At 54.1% G+C, this 18,693-nt stretch overlaps 1 protein-coding gene across 1 annotated transcript in view; it reads right to left on the reverse strand.

Annotated features, from left to right (window-relative positions):
• The window catches only part of NDRG1 (N-myc downstream regulated 1), a 55,215-nt gene extending 36,522 nt beyond the window's left edge, over positions 1 to 18,693 (reverse strand). Inside the window, exons 1-3 of the mRNA XM_057734412.1 lie at positions 18,570 to 18,693; positions 5,992 to 6,072; positions 2,650 to 2,685 (exon numbers count right to left, since the gene is read on the reverse strand). Of these exons, the coding sequence (XP_057590395.1) occupies positions 2,650 to 2,685; positions 5,992 to 6,054 (99 nt within the window). The 5' untranslated portion in view covers positions 6,055 to 6,072; positions 18,570 to 18,693. The remainder of the gene's footprint in view (positions 1 to 2,649; positions 2,686 to 5,991; positions 6,073 to 18,569) is intronic.

Raw genomic sequence — 18,693 nt, forward strand, 5'->3', positions numbered from 1 at the left:
ACAGTGGGACAAACGAACCAGACACAGTTGGTGATGGGTGGGGGTGGGTGACTAGCCATTGTCCCAGGGCCTGAGTGACTCACAGCTCCACCCCGCCCCCCACCCCCCACTCTGTCTTAGACCCAGGGAGCCACCCTACCCATGCCAGATTACTCTCTGTTCCTCTGCACAAAGGTGGGCTGAGCCTACCAGGCAGCCCGGCTTCCAGCTCTAGAAGGGCTGCAGATTCAGCCAAGACCACCCCGGTGAGCCTCCCACCCGCAGTGACCCCCGAGGAGAAAATGTGCCTGGAGGTCTGACCACATTTTTTCCCACCCCCAGGGATGTGTGCAATATGGAGCTGGTGACTCAGGGGTTCCCAGACCCCAGAGTCTAAGGTTCACTTCCACACAGCCAACCATGCCAGTAATCTGCATTCTTGCAGAGAGCGTGGCCTCTGCTTTCTGAGCAGTAAGTACTGTTGTGAACAGCACTGGTGTCTGAGTTACAGCTGGGAGAGAGAGGGAAGGGGCCTGAAATCTGGGGGCCTCCCTGGCTGTGTGACCTGGAGGCACCACTCATCTGCAATAAGATGATACCAGAAGCCCCACCCAGGGTTCTTGTGAAGAGTAAATGAGCACAGTTAATTAAATAAAGTAAAGGCAGCATGATCAGAATAGTGCCTGGTGCATAGGAAGGGCTCAAAAGCATTCATTCCTACTGTTACGTTAGTTTTACAGATGGAGCGTAAGGCAGGCTCAGAAGAGCTGAGTAACTTGCTCAAGGGCACCTTGAAAGGGTCAGCTAGAATTAAATCCGGTTGGCCTGACTCCAAAAGAGGAGAAAAAAAGATGCTTTTGTTCAAGAAGCCATGATACACTCAGCTGTGGCATGACTGTAGCGTTTCACTGTCTTGGTGGCTCAGTTTCTCCACCCATAAAATGGGGAGATGCCAGCCCTGATCTGAGTACATCCACTGCAGAGGCACCGAGAGGCTGGGACAGCAGTGATGCTATAAACTCAGGGCTGATGAGTCAGAGAGCTGCTCCTGGGGGGTGAGAGGGCGTCTCCAGGCTCAGCTGCTTTTAATCACAAACCCTGGGGTAGAAATGACCCGTCCCAGCCCAAGCTGTCCTGGCAGCCTGCCCCAGACGCCAGCTGACAGAGAGGGAGGCACAAGGGCCCCAGGCTGGAAGGACCTCCCTTGGTCAGGCAGCTTCCCTGCCAGTTCACAGAGCCGCCTTTAAGCCCAGCCAGTGCCCCCTTAAGTAAATGGCACATGGTGGCCACTAACTCTCGCTCAGGCTCCCTGCTCTTGGCTCTGACACAGACACTACAGGAGGCTGTAAAAGCAGGTTTCATGGTCAAATCGCACAGGGCACCGTGCTAGCCGTGCAACCAAGAGCCAGACACATTTAGCTTCTGAGCCCCCGTTTCCCCAGCTTTAAAATGGAGACAGCGATCCCAACTGAATAGCATGGCTGGGGTTCAGTGGGGTGTCCCCTGCAGAGTTCAGGTGCCACGTGTCTGGGTGCCCAGGGCCTGGTGCACCGTGGTGGTGTAATAAGCGCGTTCTGAACAAGGCAACGTTACACAGCGGGATGTGTTGGCCTCAGAGAACAAATGGCCGGACAGAAACCAACACCTTGGACACACGCCAGGGGTTCCACGGGGCCAGGGTCAGGGTGGTCTCCGGGTAGAGTCAGGATGACGTGTAGACGCACTCAGGCCCACACACCTGCGTGTGCTCTTCACACCTTCACCTCCCTAATTTCACACCAGCTGACGTTTCCAACCCCTCTCCCTCTTTCCCATTCCTTCCAAAGACAGCGCCAAGATGCCCAGCTTCTGGTGGAGCCAATCATTGAAATACAAGGTTTAGGAGGACGAGTGAGCTATTACGGGGAGAAGGGGGGGAGAGGTATGATGGAGGTGCAGGGCTCAGAATGGGCCAGAAGCCAGGGCACCTGTGTGATGTGCAGGCAGAGGTCCAGGTGAGCGCGTCGGCCTGCATCCGGTCTGTATTTGGTCCTGTCTTCTCCGGGAAGCCCAGAAGACCCAGATGTGCTCAGACGTCCAGCCCCACCTCCAGGGCCAGGCACAGCGTGGCACCCAAGCAGCTTTGGGATAATGAGTCCCGAATTTACAGTTCCTGAGGTTCTGACCTGCCCCTGAGCCAAGAGAGGCCGACCTGTTCTCCCAAAAGCTTGTTCTTGGACAAACCTCCACATGCACCCCCCACCTTGCTCTCATGCCAACCCAGAGCAGAGATGGAGCCAGAAAACCACAGAGATGGCTGGTTTCACTTTCCCAAGCAGAGCCAAGAACATCAAGCCTTTGCTTCCTCCGTCCCCTCCCATCGCAGGGTCCCAAGCCCACCCAATGTCTGGCCATTTCCTCCGCACATGACCCACAGCTCTGCCCAGCTCTGCAGGGCTGAAGGAGACTGGATCTCTGTCCTGCTTTCACAGTGGGTAACTGGGTTCTGCTTCCTTGGCCAGAACTCAAATTTGCTTCTATCAGGAGAGAAGAAGCTGAGTGTGGGGAACCAGCTGAGGCCACTTCCTTCTCTCCTCTTACCCCTAACGTCTGAACACTGATCTAACCAATGGGAAAAAGGGAAAAAGAGAGAAGACAGTAGGAAAGGGGGAAGCCACGCCTCCTACTTGCCTGAACATCAAACTCTTGCAGGAGGCCGGTGATGGTCTGTGGAGAGACGAGAGAGATGGTCAGTTTCATCAGTTTCCCAGGGCAGAGAAGTAACGTTAAAACACAAGTACCTCTCCGCCCTGAGTCTGTTATATCTACCCTATGTCCTCTGTGGGGCCTCTCTAATTCCTTACAGAGAGAGACTTTTCATCTCAAAGAATAGCAGCCCAGCAGAAAAGCAGACACATTAGATGGATTCCTTTTTGACTACTGCCTTGGTGAAAAAAGATCTGAAGGTCTAAGCTGACTACAAGCTTGAGAGATAGAGGACTATAATGCCTATTAACTGATTTCTCTGTCTCCACCTATGTGCTACACTTTTAAAGCTCAAACCTGACCATGTCACTGTCTTTACATTTCTTCTACAACAGCCCATCATCTGGATTAAAATCCATCTCTCATGGGTGGAAGAGGAGAGCAGAGCATTTCCCTCAATCCAACAATTCTGAGTGTCCAGACCAAATTCCATCTTGCGCCAGAGCTGTCAGTGGCAGGCCAAGCCCAGAAAGACAGGAAAAGGGCCCCTGTCTCCTGGGTAGCAGTGAAAGTACAGCTCAGAGTTGGCGCTGGAGCCACCCTTGACCAACGTTTCCAAGAGATATGGCTGGCATGCCTTCCTCCCGGCTCAGAGATGGAGTTCAAACATCCCCTGAAAGCTGAGGCCCAGCTAGACCCACCACCCACTATGAAGGGAAACAGCTCAGCAGAGCAAACGGCAAAAGAGGTGAAGGAAGGGGAAGGGGGACCCCTTGGGACAGCCAGGGGCTTGAAGATAAGATTGCAAAAGCCGCCTGCTGAAGGAGATTAAAATAGCTTCACACTCCCTGGGGCTAGGGTTAAGAACTTCAGGGAGTTTGATAAATTCAGGTGGAAGCAAATATGGCCAATACTTTGTGTGTGTGTGTGCACACGTGCGTGCAGTGTGTGTATTTGTAGGCGGGAATAGAAAATCTCTTCTGTATAACCCTACCCTTCAAAATGTTAGCAAGAGGGCATAGGTCATCCAGATTGAGGACAGACGTCAAGAACTTCCCAGTAGCAAACTTAATTTAAAAACACTTTGCTGAATCAATCCAAAGAATTGGAAGGTTTACTTCCATCTAAACTTAGAGATAGACTGACATGTAACCTAGAGTTGATAACCTCTCAGATGTTTGTTGCAGAAATAAAATTTTCCAGGGGTCACACTAGGCTGCCTGAAATACATAAATACTGTGTTTAAAAATGCATTTTCCCTTGGATTCTGCGATGCCACTTGGGGAATTTATCTTAGAGCTGCACCTGCATGTGTGTGAAAAGAGGTACATGCAACATCCAATGAGTGACCGAACATCCTGCAGCACTGCTGGTAATGGTAGCGTGGACCTGAATGGCCACACACAGGGCACTGGTCAAATACACGTGGTGGAACACTGTGCTGCTGGAAATAGAGAAGCAAGGGCCCCGTGGACTGACGCTGGAAAGGTCTCCAGCATACGTGGTTACACAAATAAAGCAGAGTGTGGTGGACTATTTCCCACGGTTTTTCAAAAGGGGGAGAGGAGAATATGTTCATGTGTATTTGTATCACCTGGGGTTTTTTGTTTGTTTGTTTGTTTGCTTTTCAAGACTGTGTCAAAGATTCAGACAGCAGAGGAAATGGATTTGGAACATGCAGAGAGAATAGTAGTACAGCTGGCAAACTATGGCCCTCCCCCTTCCTCCACCTTGTTTTTGTAAGTAAAATTTTACTGGAACACAGCAAGCCCATTTGCTTACATATTGTCTAGGGCTGCTTTCATGATGTAACTATAAAACTGAGTAGTTACAGCAGAACCCAGGTGGTCCTCAAAGCCTAAGATATTATCACCCGGCCCTTTATAGAAGACGTGTGCGGCCCCCTAGCACAGGAATGACAGCAAGGATTCTGCAGCTTCCCCTGGCCCGGCTTCCAATCCTAGCTGTGTCACCTAGCCAAATGAACTTGGACAATTCCCTTCCCATCAAGACCAGCTCCTTATCTGTGTAATGGGAAATGGAGATTTGCCTCCCACCTTCATAATGAAAAGTCTATGAAATAATGGACCTAACACAGAGCAGCCACGTGCAGAGTCATAGAGGAATTAAATGAACAGCCCATTCAGCCCATTCACCAACGGCAGCTGGCCGGAGTTTGCCTCCATGCCCCACACTTTGTAGCCACGTGACTGACCGAGGAGGACGAACCGACCTCCCAGAGACTCAGCTTCCTCTTCTGTACAATGGCAACAGTCACAGAACCTAGTCTCTAATCAACCACAGCCTCATCCTTTCGTTTAGCAGGGGAGAACCCATGAAGTATAATTGGTCCAGAGACAGGCACGCAGGATGTGGCTCGTGCATGCTAATTATTACTTTCAAAAGCATTTAGTTGACCTTAGAGTAGCTGCACTTTTGAACCTGAGCTTTACATTTTAAAAAAGGTGTCTCATCACACGCAGTTATGAGGCTCAGTGAGACCTGGGATGTGAACATAGTTTAAAAATACAGTGTCAACTGTGCAACTGAAAAGACTTTTCACATCCATCCACAGCTGGCCCAGGATGGATCATGCCAGGCGAGGCTGCAGGGCAGGGGCTTCTGTCTCCAACAGGGAGGCCTTGTTGACCTGAAAGGTTTGGCCAAGAGGGTGGTAATAATTGTAGCAACAAGAGCTCATGAGCAGAGCTGGTCCCCTTCAGGGGCCAAGGTTCTAGCAGCTCTATCCTCACCCTGGCCCCATGACGTAAGTCCTAGCATCACTGTTTTAAACTTGGAGACCTGGGGCATGAAGAGGTTGAAGGATTTGCCAGTGGCCACAAAGCTGCAGAATGTCACAGGCAGGATCTGAACCCAGGGAGTCTGGTCCCGGAGTGTGTGGCCTTAATCTCTACGCTATGGGGCAGACAGAGCCGATGGACAACGGGCTTCATGCTCCAGGCTCTAGAACCACAGGATGTCAGAGGTGGAGGTGCTTAGAGGAACTCTGGTTCCAATGCCCTTATTTTACAAACGAGATCAATGAGGTGTGGGCAGAAAAGCCAGGGGTGGGTGAGGGGCCCGGCCACAGTGTCTTAGCACTCAGGAGCCAAGCTGGGACTTGAACTGGTACCTCTTGTCCCTTTGCATTCCTGGACAAAGTGACCTGTGAAAACCAGGGAACAGTGGACATGTGTGTGTGTGCACACGTGGGTGTATGTACACACACACGGGTGCGTACATGGATGTGTGTTCCTATTGTGCACGCCCATGTGCCCGTGTACGAGTGGACATGGGATGGGGGTAGCCAGGGACATCTTCACTCACCTCTCCTTTCTCCACCAAAGGCTTCACCTCAGCGAGGTCCACGTCCTGCAGCTCCCGAGACATGTCCCAGCTGTCACCTGCCTGCAAAGGGACAGAGACCAGGAGGTTAGCACGTCCTGCTGAGAGATGTTTCTGGAAAGGAGCAAATCTGAGGCCAGAGCGGGAGTCTTCACTCAGCCCAGCAGCTCCCACCTCCTACCCACCGCCCCATCCCACCCTTGCACCTGAGGACCGAGGGGAGTAGATTTCCTGGGATGGGAAACTCAAGTTTTCAGACACATCTACGCTCAAAACCAGGCCCTCACACCCCGGTGCAGGCCCAGCCACCACACCAAGGACGTTTCTCCCTGCATTTTAGAAGGAGAGCCACATCACTGATCCCAAAGTCAGGCAGCCCCAGCTTGACAACCAAAAAGGGACAGAAGGTCACGGAGGCCCACCGCATGCAGGCATGGTACTAGCTTCCCCCTCCTCCATCCTCAAGCCAGAGGGGCTCCAACACAGATACCCCCATGTCCACCTCTGTCCAAGGCACTCCGCTCTATGCTGGGGGAAAGAGGGGCAGGGGACACCTCCAGACAAGGGGCCTGACAGGACTGAACACGCTGGAGGATTTTGAAAGAAAAAGGACCTTCAAGGCAAAAAGCACTTCGTGAGCCCGAGCGGGGGTGGGAAAGCAGGGGTCGGGGGGCAGGGGTGGGGGTGGAGATCCGAGTGGGCCAGAAGAGTTCCCCCTCGGCTCTGACACCTGGGCAGGTGCAGAAGGACCAAAAAAGCTCGGCTGCGCAGAGTTCTGGCAGTGGAAATGCCACCATGATTGACTCCCTAGGGAGCGAGGCCTGGGTGGTGACAGGGACGGAGCACACTTCTGGGAGCTTAATCAGGGACCTGGAGGCATAAACATTTCTTCTCACGGGTGAACAGTAGTCAAACTGGAAGGACGAAGCGCCCACCAGTACCGGGGCGAGACACGATGAACCCAGAATGAGGGTTACGTGCTACACGCAGAGGCAGAAGAGATGGGGTGAAGGCGTAAGTGACGCGAGGGGGCCAGGGACCCCCAGGTCACAGACCTGGACCTTCTGAATCCGGAACTTGGTGAAAACCCGAGAGCGGGGCCCTCATGCTGCTCCTTTCTGGAGTAGGGACCTCGCCCCAAGCTCCCCACGGCCTCTCGGATGTAACAGCCAGAGGGAGAAAAATGTAAGCCAGTCTCTGAACTTCCACGCCAGGGCTCCTCTGAAGACCTGAACCCAGAAGAACCCGTTTTGTGATACACCTCGCAGAGGTCAGCGGGTGACAGGGCGGGGGCCACCCCGCACCCAGCCCCGCGCCGGTACATGGCATTCCGTGGGCAGAGCCCCGGGGACGCTCCGCTCTGGGGCCCCGGCACGATTCTCCCCAGTAGAAAACCAGCCCCACAAGAATGCCTTTATGCAGCCTCTGGAGTCTAGGCTCCAGAACATTCCGAAAACAAAGTCAGTTTTATATCTGTGCGCTTTGCTGGGCAGCTGCCAGCTTGGAGGCAGGAGGCATGAAAAGCCAAGGTCTGTCGGCCTTGCTAACTCAGCGTGTTCGCGGTCCCAAGACTCTGGCCGTGGGACACTTCGCCTACACAGCCCAGGGAGCCTTCCAGAAGCCCAGGGCTCTGGCAACGCCGCCTTTCGTGCTGAGAGGCAAAGGACTTTACATTTCACAGGCGCTCCTTCAGAACCCAGGGGTGACGTCAGGGTCTCCCGCTACCCCCTGGCTGGGTCCAGGCAGGCCTCCATCCCCACCTGCGAGCTCCTCAGGACAGGCAGCCTACCTGGCTCATTCCCTTCCCTACCTGTGGCTCCCAGCATCACAGCCAGGTGCAAAGCCGGGCCTCAACTCGCTTGTGGAATAGATAGATGAACGGCTTTTACGCAGCCTCACAGCTACGTTTGTATTTAAATTCACTCTCAGGTGATCACTAAACCACAAGGGTGAAGCGCCTTGAGGACAGGTCTACACGTACAAGGACTCAACCCAGGCTGCAGTTCAGCTCGGTGTGCTCGGGTCTCCTTGGCTGCCAGATGCCACGATTCCACCAGGCTGTCAGCCACCACCTGCCCCCTCATCCTCCTTCAGAGAAAGAAACAGTTCAATTCCAGCTTCCCTGGCTTCCCAAACACGCCCCTGGAGAAATCTCTTTACCCCACACCTTTAGCGTCTGACAACGCAGCTCCCCAGACCCCGTGAGGCACTGGGTTTGAAAACGGACGCGTCTCCCTTAATTATCACGTATCTGAGAATGGCTGCTTTGGGAGGGTTGGGTGAGGGGGTCTCACAGAGCCCCACCCTCCGTGTGCTCAGGGCCTTGGGGAGGCTCGGGGCGAGCCCACGGAGAGCTACCCCAGTGTTTGTCTAAACGAGGGTGGTCGTCCCCCCGCCCCGCCCCATTTGGCGATGTCTGGAAACATGCTCCATCTTCACGACTGGGAGATGCTACTGGCATCTCCTGCGTGGAGGCCGAGGCTGCTGGTAATCACCCCACACTGCACGGGACGCCCCGCAGCAGAGTTATCTGGCCCCAGTGGTGACGAGGCTGAGACGCCCTGGCCTAGACCAAGAAGGGGCCCGTGAGGGCCCCAGGACTCTGATGTCTGCAGGGTAGACCAGAGAAAGCAAAGGACACTCCGGTGGGGGCGGAGCGGGGGCGGGGAACCTGTAGGCCCGGGGCGGCCTACAGCTGATAACTGTAACTGCAAAAGGCACGGCAGGGAAAGCTTGGCCAGGACCTCCACCTAGGTCACTGCCTGCAACAACCAAGGCTGCCCACACGGGATGCAGAAGGTGCACCTCGAACCCCACCCTGCCCCTCCTCACGCCCCCCACCAGCCTCCCTGAGCTACTGGAGGAGCAGGAAGACGGCCGGGTGCTCTCGATTCAACGCTGCTGACGTAGGCCACTTGAGGCCAGCCCTCACCCTGTCTCGGTAGCCTCAGACAAAAAACGTCGCAAACTTTTGTTTCAGAAGCTGTCTATCTAAAGGCAACCTTATAAGGAAGTTCAATACATAAAAATGGATTGTTTTTAAGAAGAAAGCTGACATGTTTTGGATGAAGCCAGGGACACCTCCCGGCAGCGCCTGGTCTCCCCCTCCCTACCATCTGCTCTTCACCTCACCCACCACGCGGCAAGAGCAGCCCTCAAAGACCATCTGAGTTCCAGGAAGCGTGGATTGTAAGGCGGTTTGCTCGGAGGTGGCCTTCCTGTACAGCAGATTCTCATGCACCAGGCACTGAGTGAGGTAAGAAAGGACCCATAATAGCTCTGTTGACAAGACTCTACTATGTGACAAGTCAGGACAGATGGGAGGTGACCTGGTTTGCGTGCTCTGGCTGGTGTCTCTGTCGCCACCCCCTCCAGGCACCACTCGGAGGGCACCCACCCCTGGAGGTCACTTCCCGCAGCCGACCTAAGGTCCCACTTGGCTCAACAAGCTCTCCCTGGGCTTGAGGCCGAGCGCTAGATGCCCGTCCCTGTCCCTCTCCACTGCCTCCTGGAGAGTCCCAGCGCAGAGCGTGGGACTGAGAAGGGCTGAGACATCCACGCAGTGGACAGGGGGTGACAGAGCCAGGCTGCATGGGGCACGGTGGGTGGGTGGGTGCCCAGGTGTCCGATTCCCAGCCCTCCGTTCCACCCTGCAGGATGGGGTTGGGGCGGTATCTGCCATCTGTGTCTCAGCACAGGAGGAAGCCGCTTCAGACAGGAAATGAGGTCGGCACAGGTCTCCTTCTGCTAAAACCCCACTCTGTGTCCAAAACAGGGCTCCAGGTCACAACGCCAGCTGCCAGACTGGTTTATACCATTTCTTCCTTTCCCACCTGCCTGCCCAGAAGGAATTCTGAGAAAACCAACATCGCAGAAGTGAAAGTTAGCCAGGAGTTGAGGGGAGAAGACTTGAGAGTCAGACCTGGGCGTCACCATTGATTGGCTCTGAGATCTAACCTCTGAGCCTCAGTCTGCTCATCTGTAAAATGGGCATAATAACCCTCTTACTCCCAGCGAGTAGCAGCAGGGCTTAAATGGAACTACGGCACATAGAACTACAGCACATAGAACCTGGCAAATAGCTGCTTAATCAGTACACTTTCCTGGTTGCCTCAGAGACCCAGGGACATCCGTGGAGACACAGTCTGTGCTTTATACATCCCTAGTCCCCAAGTGGCCCAGCAAGGAGGGGACGCAGAGAAGAGGTTCGGCAAGTGCCACTTAGGTTTCCAGGGATCAGATGCAATGCACGACCACGAGGGTGAATGAGTAACAAAGGCCCAAGGGGGGGCGGGCAAATACCTTTCCAGTTCAACAGACCCAGGAGCTAGTCAGCAATTAGCTGGACTTCTCTTGTTCCAGGGAAGCCAAGACTGAGATTTGCCTGGAGACGGGAAGAAGGTGACCCTTGGGACTGGGAAGGCAGTGGGCAGAGGCATCACAGGCAATGAGGTCACGTGAGAGCTGTTAAGCGGTCACCAGGAGAGTGAGGGCACACACAGAGCCTGGGATTCTCAAAAGCCCGGGAGCAGGAGGCACACTGCTTAGGAGTCGGGGCGTGGGAACCCTGCCCCTCTCCTGCCACATGACTTTCCCCAAGTCATTCATCCCCTCCCTGGGCCTTGGCTTCCCATCTACAAAATATGTGGCGTGTGTTCTACAAACATCATGTGGTCCCCAAAACTCAGGACAGATGGCAGCCTAGGTGGGAGGGTGCTGCACAGAGACAAAAGGGCCGTGCACCTTGGGGTCCTACCAGGGCCCCTTGCAGCTTGGCTCTGCTTGGGTCCGTCTGCCCTGGGAACCTGGAAGAACCTCTCCTCCCGGTCTCGACCCCTCCCTGTCCGTAAGACTGGGGTCTCCCTCCAGTTCCGGCACTCCTCCAACAAGCCACCCGGGGGGACCATCTGCTCTCCCTCTTCAGCAAATTTGGGCCCCTAGAACTCCTCCGAGGCAGGGCAGAGGGGCATCTAGCACGGAAACACCCAGGATGCATTCTGGGAGCCTTAGGGTGCACCCGCCCTGCACAGACACTGAAGGATCACAGCAACAAGAACTTCTGTGGCAATGCCTGGGCTCTAAACTCTGTCCCTCCTTCGAGCTTTCCAGCAGCCCTAAAGGTGGACCCCATCGTGTCACCATTTGACAGGGAAACGGAGGCACAGAGAGATTAAGAAATGTACCCCAAGAAAGCGGGGAGGGTTGGGGGGGAATGAATTGGGAGATTAGGATACCAAATAGTACTCTAAATATATGCAGTTTATTGTATGTTAACTGTATCTCAATAAAAGTTCTTAAAAAAAAAAAAAGAAATGTACCCCAAGTCACCAAGCATCAAGATGGCACAGCTTAAAACAAACTTAATGGAGACAGTTGACCGTGACACCAGCTTGCTCTAAATAGACACACATGCTGTGCACCCAGCCCCAGGCAGGATGTGCTGAGGATGGGCTATGTGTGTGCCCGGGAGGTTTCTCCTGTGTAGATCAGCTAGGGGAGTCACGTGCTTCTCCCTCCACCACACGCAGCCCCCTCTGAGCCACCACGAGAGGCCCAGGCTATGGGCAAAGTCCACATCTTAGACTTTTCCATTCTCCCTTCATCATAGCCAGAAGGGCTTCTGTGTTTAGCTTTTCCCCAAAGTGCCTTCCTGACACAGCAAATACAATACTTTGAAAAAGGGTTCACTGCCTCGTCCTATCTGTTCCTCGTCTGAGGTCCCTGATCATCCCGGCTTACAGATGGGTAACCTGAGGCTCAAACGCCAGGGCCCACGTGACTCCCTAAAGGCTAGACTCCATCCTTCGACGTGGGTGCAGGTGTGCAGGGCAGGGGCGGGCAGACCACAGCCTCCTGGAGTCCTTCAGTGAAGCAGAGAGAGGGGGACCAGGAGCGACTGTTGATAAGTTTGCATCAATTGTGACTGTCAGCCACTGGCCCAGATTTTGTCCCCTCCAGAGCACGCCTGGTTTCCAAGCCACATGAAAGCGGTGTTTTTTCCAGCACACTGGGCTCTTTATAGAACAGAATTTAAAAGGGGGACAGGGGATCAATGGGTGCTGCTGCTGTGTGCCATAACATCTTCCCCGAATACAGCCATCCCCACAAGCTTCCAGAGGACGGTCCCCAGTCTGCCTTAACCTCAAGGAAAGTAGTCTTGGGGTACGCCTCGCCTCTCCCCGCCTTGCTGTGGACACGTTCTTTGGTCCTTTCTCTGCCAAAGAGATTTTGATGCCAAGCTACCAGGCAGTTCATGGGTTCTCTTGATGTTTTCTGGACCTTTTGAAACCCAAGGCTCTGGGGAGGGTAAGCAAGTTGGTGGCCTCAGCTCTCAATGTTTTCTATATGTCATCAACCTAGTAAACAATATGGGAAGGGCTTCCTAGGTGGCGCAATGGTTAAGAATCTGCCTGGGGCTTCCCAGGTGGCGCAGTGGTTAAGAATCCGCCTGCCAATGTAGGAGACACGGGTTCGATCCCTGCTCCAGGAAGATGCCACATGCCGCGTAGCAACAAAGCCCATGCGCCACAACTATTGAGCCTGCGCTTTAGATCCCGTGAGCCACAACTATTGAGCCCATGCGCTGCAACTACTGAAGCCCACGTGCCTAGAGCCCGTGCTCCGCAACAAGAGAAGCCACAGCAATGAGGAGCCCGCACTCACCACAACGAAGAGTAGCCCCCACTCACCACAACTAAAAGAAAGCCAGCGCACAGCAAAAAAAGACCCAACACAGCCAATAAAATAAATTAATTAATTAATTAACTAATTTAAACAGTATGGGGAGATTCACTGGAACTTCAAGAAAGTTTCCCAGTTGAGGGGAAGGGAAGTCAAAAATAGGGCTTTCAAAAGTCAAAAAAACAGTGCCAACGCAGTTGCGGAAAAGAGGATCAGAGGATCAGAATTCCCCGAGGCCCCCGGTGCTTTGCATGGAGGCTGACCCTCAGCAGCATTCAACAGACTGTCTGATGCTGAAAGAATAAGAAAGGAATCACTAAAGAGAAGCCACACCCCCACCGCATCCATTCCCAGGGTACCAGGCTGGAGCTGAAATGGAACTTCTCCGTGTTCGGCCAGAGCACAGAACTAGCAAAAAGGTCAGGGAGTGTGTCTGGGACACAATAGCAGGAAGAGGGAGGGGTTAGCACTTGGTCCTCGCCCACCCCCTTCCCTGCAGCACCACCCAGGATCTTCCTGTAGGTTCTCAGCGGAGTTCTGGCAGCCCAGCAAGGCGTCTGGCAGAGAGAAGATCAGACCGTCCGCAGGAACGGAAGTCCAAAGGAGGATGCTGGGTGGGTTAGAGGAGTTTTCTGTGAATCTGCGGGACAAGCATGGGTGGCACTGAATGGTCTGTGAGATAATTTGTGGAAAGCACACAGACAGAGCCAGTGTTCGCATAGGATGTGGATGCAGATTCTTCCTACAAAACCCTTTGTCCCCGAGATGGGACGACTGCCATGCTGACGGGATCCTTCCCCGAACTGGTCTTGCTGCTTCTACCTTCTGGATGGCCTTCTGATCTTCCTACACAAAAGGGCCCAAGTTACTTCCTTAATAAATGGAGGTTTCCTTTGGACCAACATTAACTGAATGCCTACTAAGTGCCAGGCTCTCAGGTCTACAGGAAAATGGGTAAATAAGGAGACACAGCTCAGAGTGATCCAAGAAGGGGACCTAACCCAGCCTGCCTGCTTGCCTGGTGGGGAAAGCGGGGGAGAAAGGAGGCAAGTTCAGTGATTAATAAGAAGAAGGGAGAGGAGGGGAGAGTTCCCAGCTAAGAGAGTCTTCAGAATTACCTATCTCTTAAGAATGCCTCTCCCACCCACATTCGGAGAGAGCTGCCCAGAACCTTCTCAAAGCCAATGGGGTGGAGGCGGGGGTCAAGATGGGGGAACAGGATGGAGCTCTGGTCCTCATCCACCTCTTTAAACAGAGCCGTACATGGGTGTAAAATTTATATGTACAGAGGTTTGCACGGGTTTAAGGGGGAAAAAATCTATACGATATAAGATGAGGCCCCCAGACAGCTAACGAGCCCCATTTCCTACCACCTGTTGGAGGAACAGCTCGGCTGGACTGGAAATGCCTGGAGATGGAGTCCAGGTGGGCAGGGGTTGGCAGGTCTTCAGTAAATGAAGACGTCAAAGACTGGGTCAAAGAGACACCTGCGTGTGGACCCGAATTCTGTAATCGGATCTCTCCTGCAGTGCCAAATCAGACTTCCAGGACTGCCCAGGTCTCTTCTCACAAGGTGCCCACCCTGGAGATCTGGGCTCCATGCACATCCAATTAGAGTCCCCCCACCCCTCCCGCACACCCACCTCCAAGCCTGGGCTGGCACAGCAGGGCGCCAAGTGAGTGTCCAGGGAACTTAACCTCCTCAGGCTCTGCAGCAGAGATGGCCAACCTGCCTGTCTCTGTCTCCAGGCATAAAGAGAAAGAGCAAGTAGAAGGGCAGGGCTGAGACCAGATTGAGAACAGGGAGGCAGGAAGGGATGCCTGAATTGAAGCCAAGAAACCAAGTTCAAGCTCCAAAGACAAGTTCAGAAGGGTCTGGGCAGGGAAAGGTCCAGGGTGGCTCGCATGGAACAGAACCCCATCACTTGAGACTGGACAAGCAAGCGAACTGCCCAAGCCTCAGTTTGGGGACCTGAGAAATAGCAAGGATGTCTCCTATCTCAGCTGAACCAGGAGATGCCCAGAAATCACAAGCCCTTTAACCAGATAAAAGCTACTTATTGAGCACTGTGTCCCCAGACCCTGGACATGTGAGAACTGTGGCCGCCCCTTTATTTTCCTCTCCCCCACCCATTATTCTGGAGCAGATATCCTCAGCTCCAGCTGCCTTCAGTACACCCTACCCCCAACTCAGCCCAAGGAGCTTTGAAACAATGCAGATTCCTAGCCCATCCCAGACCTACTAGGCCTGGAAATCTGCATTTCAGACAAGGTTCCCATTACATTTTTATGCGATCAGCATAAGCCTAGCTTTTTGGAAAAACTTCGAGAAGCCAAACAGGAGTCCAGCGTTTGCAGGCACTCCCACTGGTCTGGATAAGTTTAGAACAAAGGTTACTGCCAGATTGCCAAGGAAATGCCTTAAGAATATCATTAGTGGAAATGATTGACAGCAAAGTCCCTCATGGTGTCCTCACAGGCGAGTACTGTTCTCAGCTCTTTCCACGGATTAACTCAATTAATATTTACACATCCCTATGAGACAATGTCTGTTGTTCTCATTTTTCAGGGGGGGAAACTGAGGCCCAGAGCTCCCGACTGCCTCTCTGCACTTTCCACTCCAGCCTTTATGCAGTCACCCCAACACACTACCTTGAAAGAGAACAAATCCTTTCTTTTTTTTTTCTATGTAGTGGAGATCTGACATCTTTTTATTTTTTAATTGTTTTTAATTGGGATATAGTTGTTTTACAATGTTGGTTTGTTTCTACTGTATAGCAAAGTGCAGTTCCCTGTGCTATACAGCAGGTTCTCATTAGTTATCTACTTTATACATATTAGTGTATCTATGTCAATCCCAATCTCCCAGTTCATCCCACCCACCCCCCATCCCCTCCTTGGTGTCCATGCATTTAAAGAACAAAGGCTTTCAAGTCTGACTCTCTGGGTTCTAAGTCTGGCTCTCCCACTTGCAGTCATGTGGCCCACAGGCAAGTCCCTTAAACATTCTTGGCCTTGATTTTCTCATCCATTCAATGGAGCCAAGACAGCCCTGGCAGAGCTCTTGCAAGGATGAGAGGGGATGCGGGGATACCGCTGCTGACCTGGAGAGAGAGAGGTCCTGTCCTCCCCAGCCCCCTCTGCCTGAGTCAGGCCCCCTCCCTGCTAGAATCTTAGATGCTGAGTCATCATTTTGGCTTCCTCTCTGAAGCACAGGGCCTTCTGAGTCATGCCTTGGATGGGATTCTCTGGAGTTGAATCCCAAGGAAGAACTGCAGCTTCAGGCCATCAGAAAAATACAATGCGATCTTTCTTTCCCATCCATGCTGAGGCAGCTCAGGCCAGATTTCAATGCACTGAGGGGAAGGAAAGGGGGGTCCAGCTCTGTTTAGATCTGGGGTCCAGGCTGGAGGAGGTAGCCCAAATTCCATCAACCACCACTTAGCAGGGCTGCAGGCCTTTCTCACTAGCCTGATTCTGCTCTCTCTCACGAACACATGATTCACGCTGAAAATCAATCAATCAATCACCCACATTCTGTCTGGAAAGTTTCCTCACCAGAAACTCAGTGAGGATCCAATTTATTTTTGCTCCCCCCGACAGCAAAAACTAAATCTCTCAAGACTGAGACCCCCTTACACCACCTTCAGTCCCAGCCAGGAGACCCCCAGAGAGGGTCTTGGAGGGCCGAGTCCCAGTTTCGGCTCATCCTTGACAAATCATTCCCTGCCTTCGGGCCTCAGTTTCCATCTGTAAAATGGGTAGGAATTGGACCAGGAACTTGTGTGAGTTTTAAATTCCAGTCCAAATTACCAAAACAACGGATGGTAATCGTGGAATCGTTTCTCAGGAAAGAAGACCCCAAGAGTTGCTGCAAGGTCTCCTTGGAAAGCCCAGTCACACGCTACCACGAAAAGGTCAACTGCCTCCTTGGGAGCCTACCTGTGGGATCATTGGGGAACGGGGCAGAAGGGAAGGAGCCATTCAATTCATTCAATGTCTGTATTTGATCTCCTCCCAAGGGCCTGGCCCTGGACCCAGGGCCAGGTGCCAGGGCGAGGCAGGCGACACCTTCCTTCTCACTCTCTAATGAGAGACAAGGTCCCACAAAGCTAAGAAATCACAGGTTTGGGGACATCCCAAGCTTCGCTCCTTACACCACAACACTGTTCCTTTGGAGGTTTCCCATCACTTCCTGACCACCTCTACCTCCCTAACTCCCACCCTGTGGCGCCCCATCAGTTACCACCAGAGTGGGCTGCAGACCGCACCCTCACCTGCAGTTCCCCCCTAGTTCACGAGCCCGTTGAAGGCAGGCGCTGGGGTTTGCACGCTCTGTATCCTGCTTATTTCAATTCACGTTTGTGAAACTCAGTCAAGATTCCAGAATTTTTGTACAGGAGGAGGCTGTGCTGGAAGGTTTGCCTTGAAACTGCATTTTTCGTAGCAAGAACACGGTTTGTGTTTAGATATTTTGTTCTTTAGGAGAAGGTGAAGTATGGCTGATGGACATTAGGAGGAAGCTAAAGCTCTCCTGTGTGGCCACTGGCTGAACTCTCTTTGAATCTTTCATCTTTCCCAGTAATTCAAAGGAACCAAACAAACTGAAGTGCCCAGGACATCTGTGAAGAATAGCTGGTCTCAGGCACAAGATAACCGGGCCCTCCCCAACCATTTTTCTCTCCGCCACCAGCTGCCAGGCACCTCGCCCTTCCAAGCCACAAATCGGTGCTGCCCCAGACCCACAGGGACGTCTGACAGCAGAGGCGACAGACGGGAGAATGGGGGAGGTGGTGGGGAGTAAGGAAAAGATCTACTAAATCCCGGCTTCAGCCACTAATTTGACCCAAGCGGGGACGCGCTCTTGCCCCGGAGCCCAGCACGTTGCACACGCCCTGCCCACGACTGAATCAGAGACCGCGGCGGATCTCCCAGGAACGTCCGAGCAACTCCAGCTGTTCTCCTCCCTGGAGGGCAGGAGAGGCTGGCCCGGGAGGCCGGGGAGAGAAGGAAAGCGGGGGAGGCTGGGCGGAGGTGAAAATGACGCCACTCGAAGCCCCAGAGAGCACAGGGCCGCCAGATGCCCCCAAGACCCCTCTGGCCCAGGCCACCTCTTCCGCGACGCCAGAGCGCCCCCCCCCGGGCCACCTCGGGGGGCGCACGCCGCCCAGCCGCGCTCGCCGACCCTCGCTCCCGCGCGTGTGGCACGCGCGGTGACACACCTCGGACCCTCCCCCAACACAAACGCACACACACACACACGCACGCACACACACACAAGCGAGCCCCACCCCAGCTTCCAGGCTGAATGAGCCCCCGCCCCTCAGACGCACGCTGATTCTGGGCACAGTCTGGGAAGCAGACACACCCACGCCCCCTGCTCCCTCCTCATCCCCAGCGCCGCTCACCCCTACCCACCTCCTTTCTACACACGCGCGCTCAATCCCTCCTTCCCCAGACACCCCACTCCAGGGACACAGCCCCCCACACACTGGGTCCCTCCTCCTGCGCCCACTTCCAGAGCGCCCCCGGCCCGTGGCGCCAGCGGTGATCTGGGAAGGCCTTGGGAAGCGCGATCAAGGTGTTCCCCGCGCCTTTCCACCCCCGACCCCGACCCCCAGGATCCCACTTGCTCAGGGAGGGGAAAGGTGAACGGGGACCTCTTTTTTCCTCTTACTGCCGAATCGACACCCCTCACTCCAGCAGTGCCCGCTCCCCAAAGCCCCTCCTCGCGCTCGCGCTCGCGCTCGCCCTCGCGCCTCGCAGAAGCCAAGCACTTGCAGCTCCGGGGGGGCCACAAAGGGCGGTCCAGGGGCTGCAGCAGCACCCACGGGCGACCGATCCCTCCCCGCCCGGCGGGAAGAGGGCGTCAGGCTTACCTCACTCAGGTTGAGAGAGAAAAGCGAAAGGAGCCGGAGCGAGGCTGGCGGCGCCGAGAGGGAGCGAGGAGAGAGGCGGAGAGAAGCGTGTGCTCCAGAGCCGGAGCTGGGAGCCAGGCGAGGT

This window comes from Hippopotamus amphibius, chromosome 5 (genome assembly GCF_030028045.1).
Source record: "Hippopotamus amphibius kiboko isolate mHipAmp2 chromosome 5, mHipAmp2.hap2, whole genome shotgun sequence".
Classification (NCBI taxonomy): Eukaryota; Metazoa; Chordata; class Mammalia; order Artiodactyla; family Hippopotamidae; genus Hippopotamus; species Hippopotamus amphibius.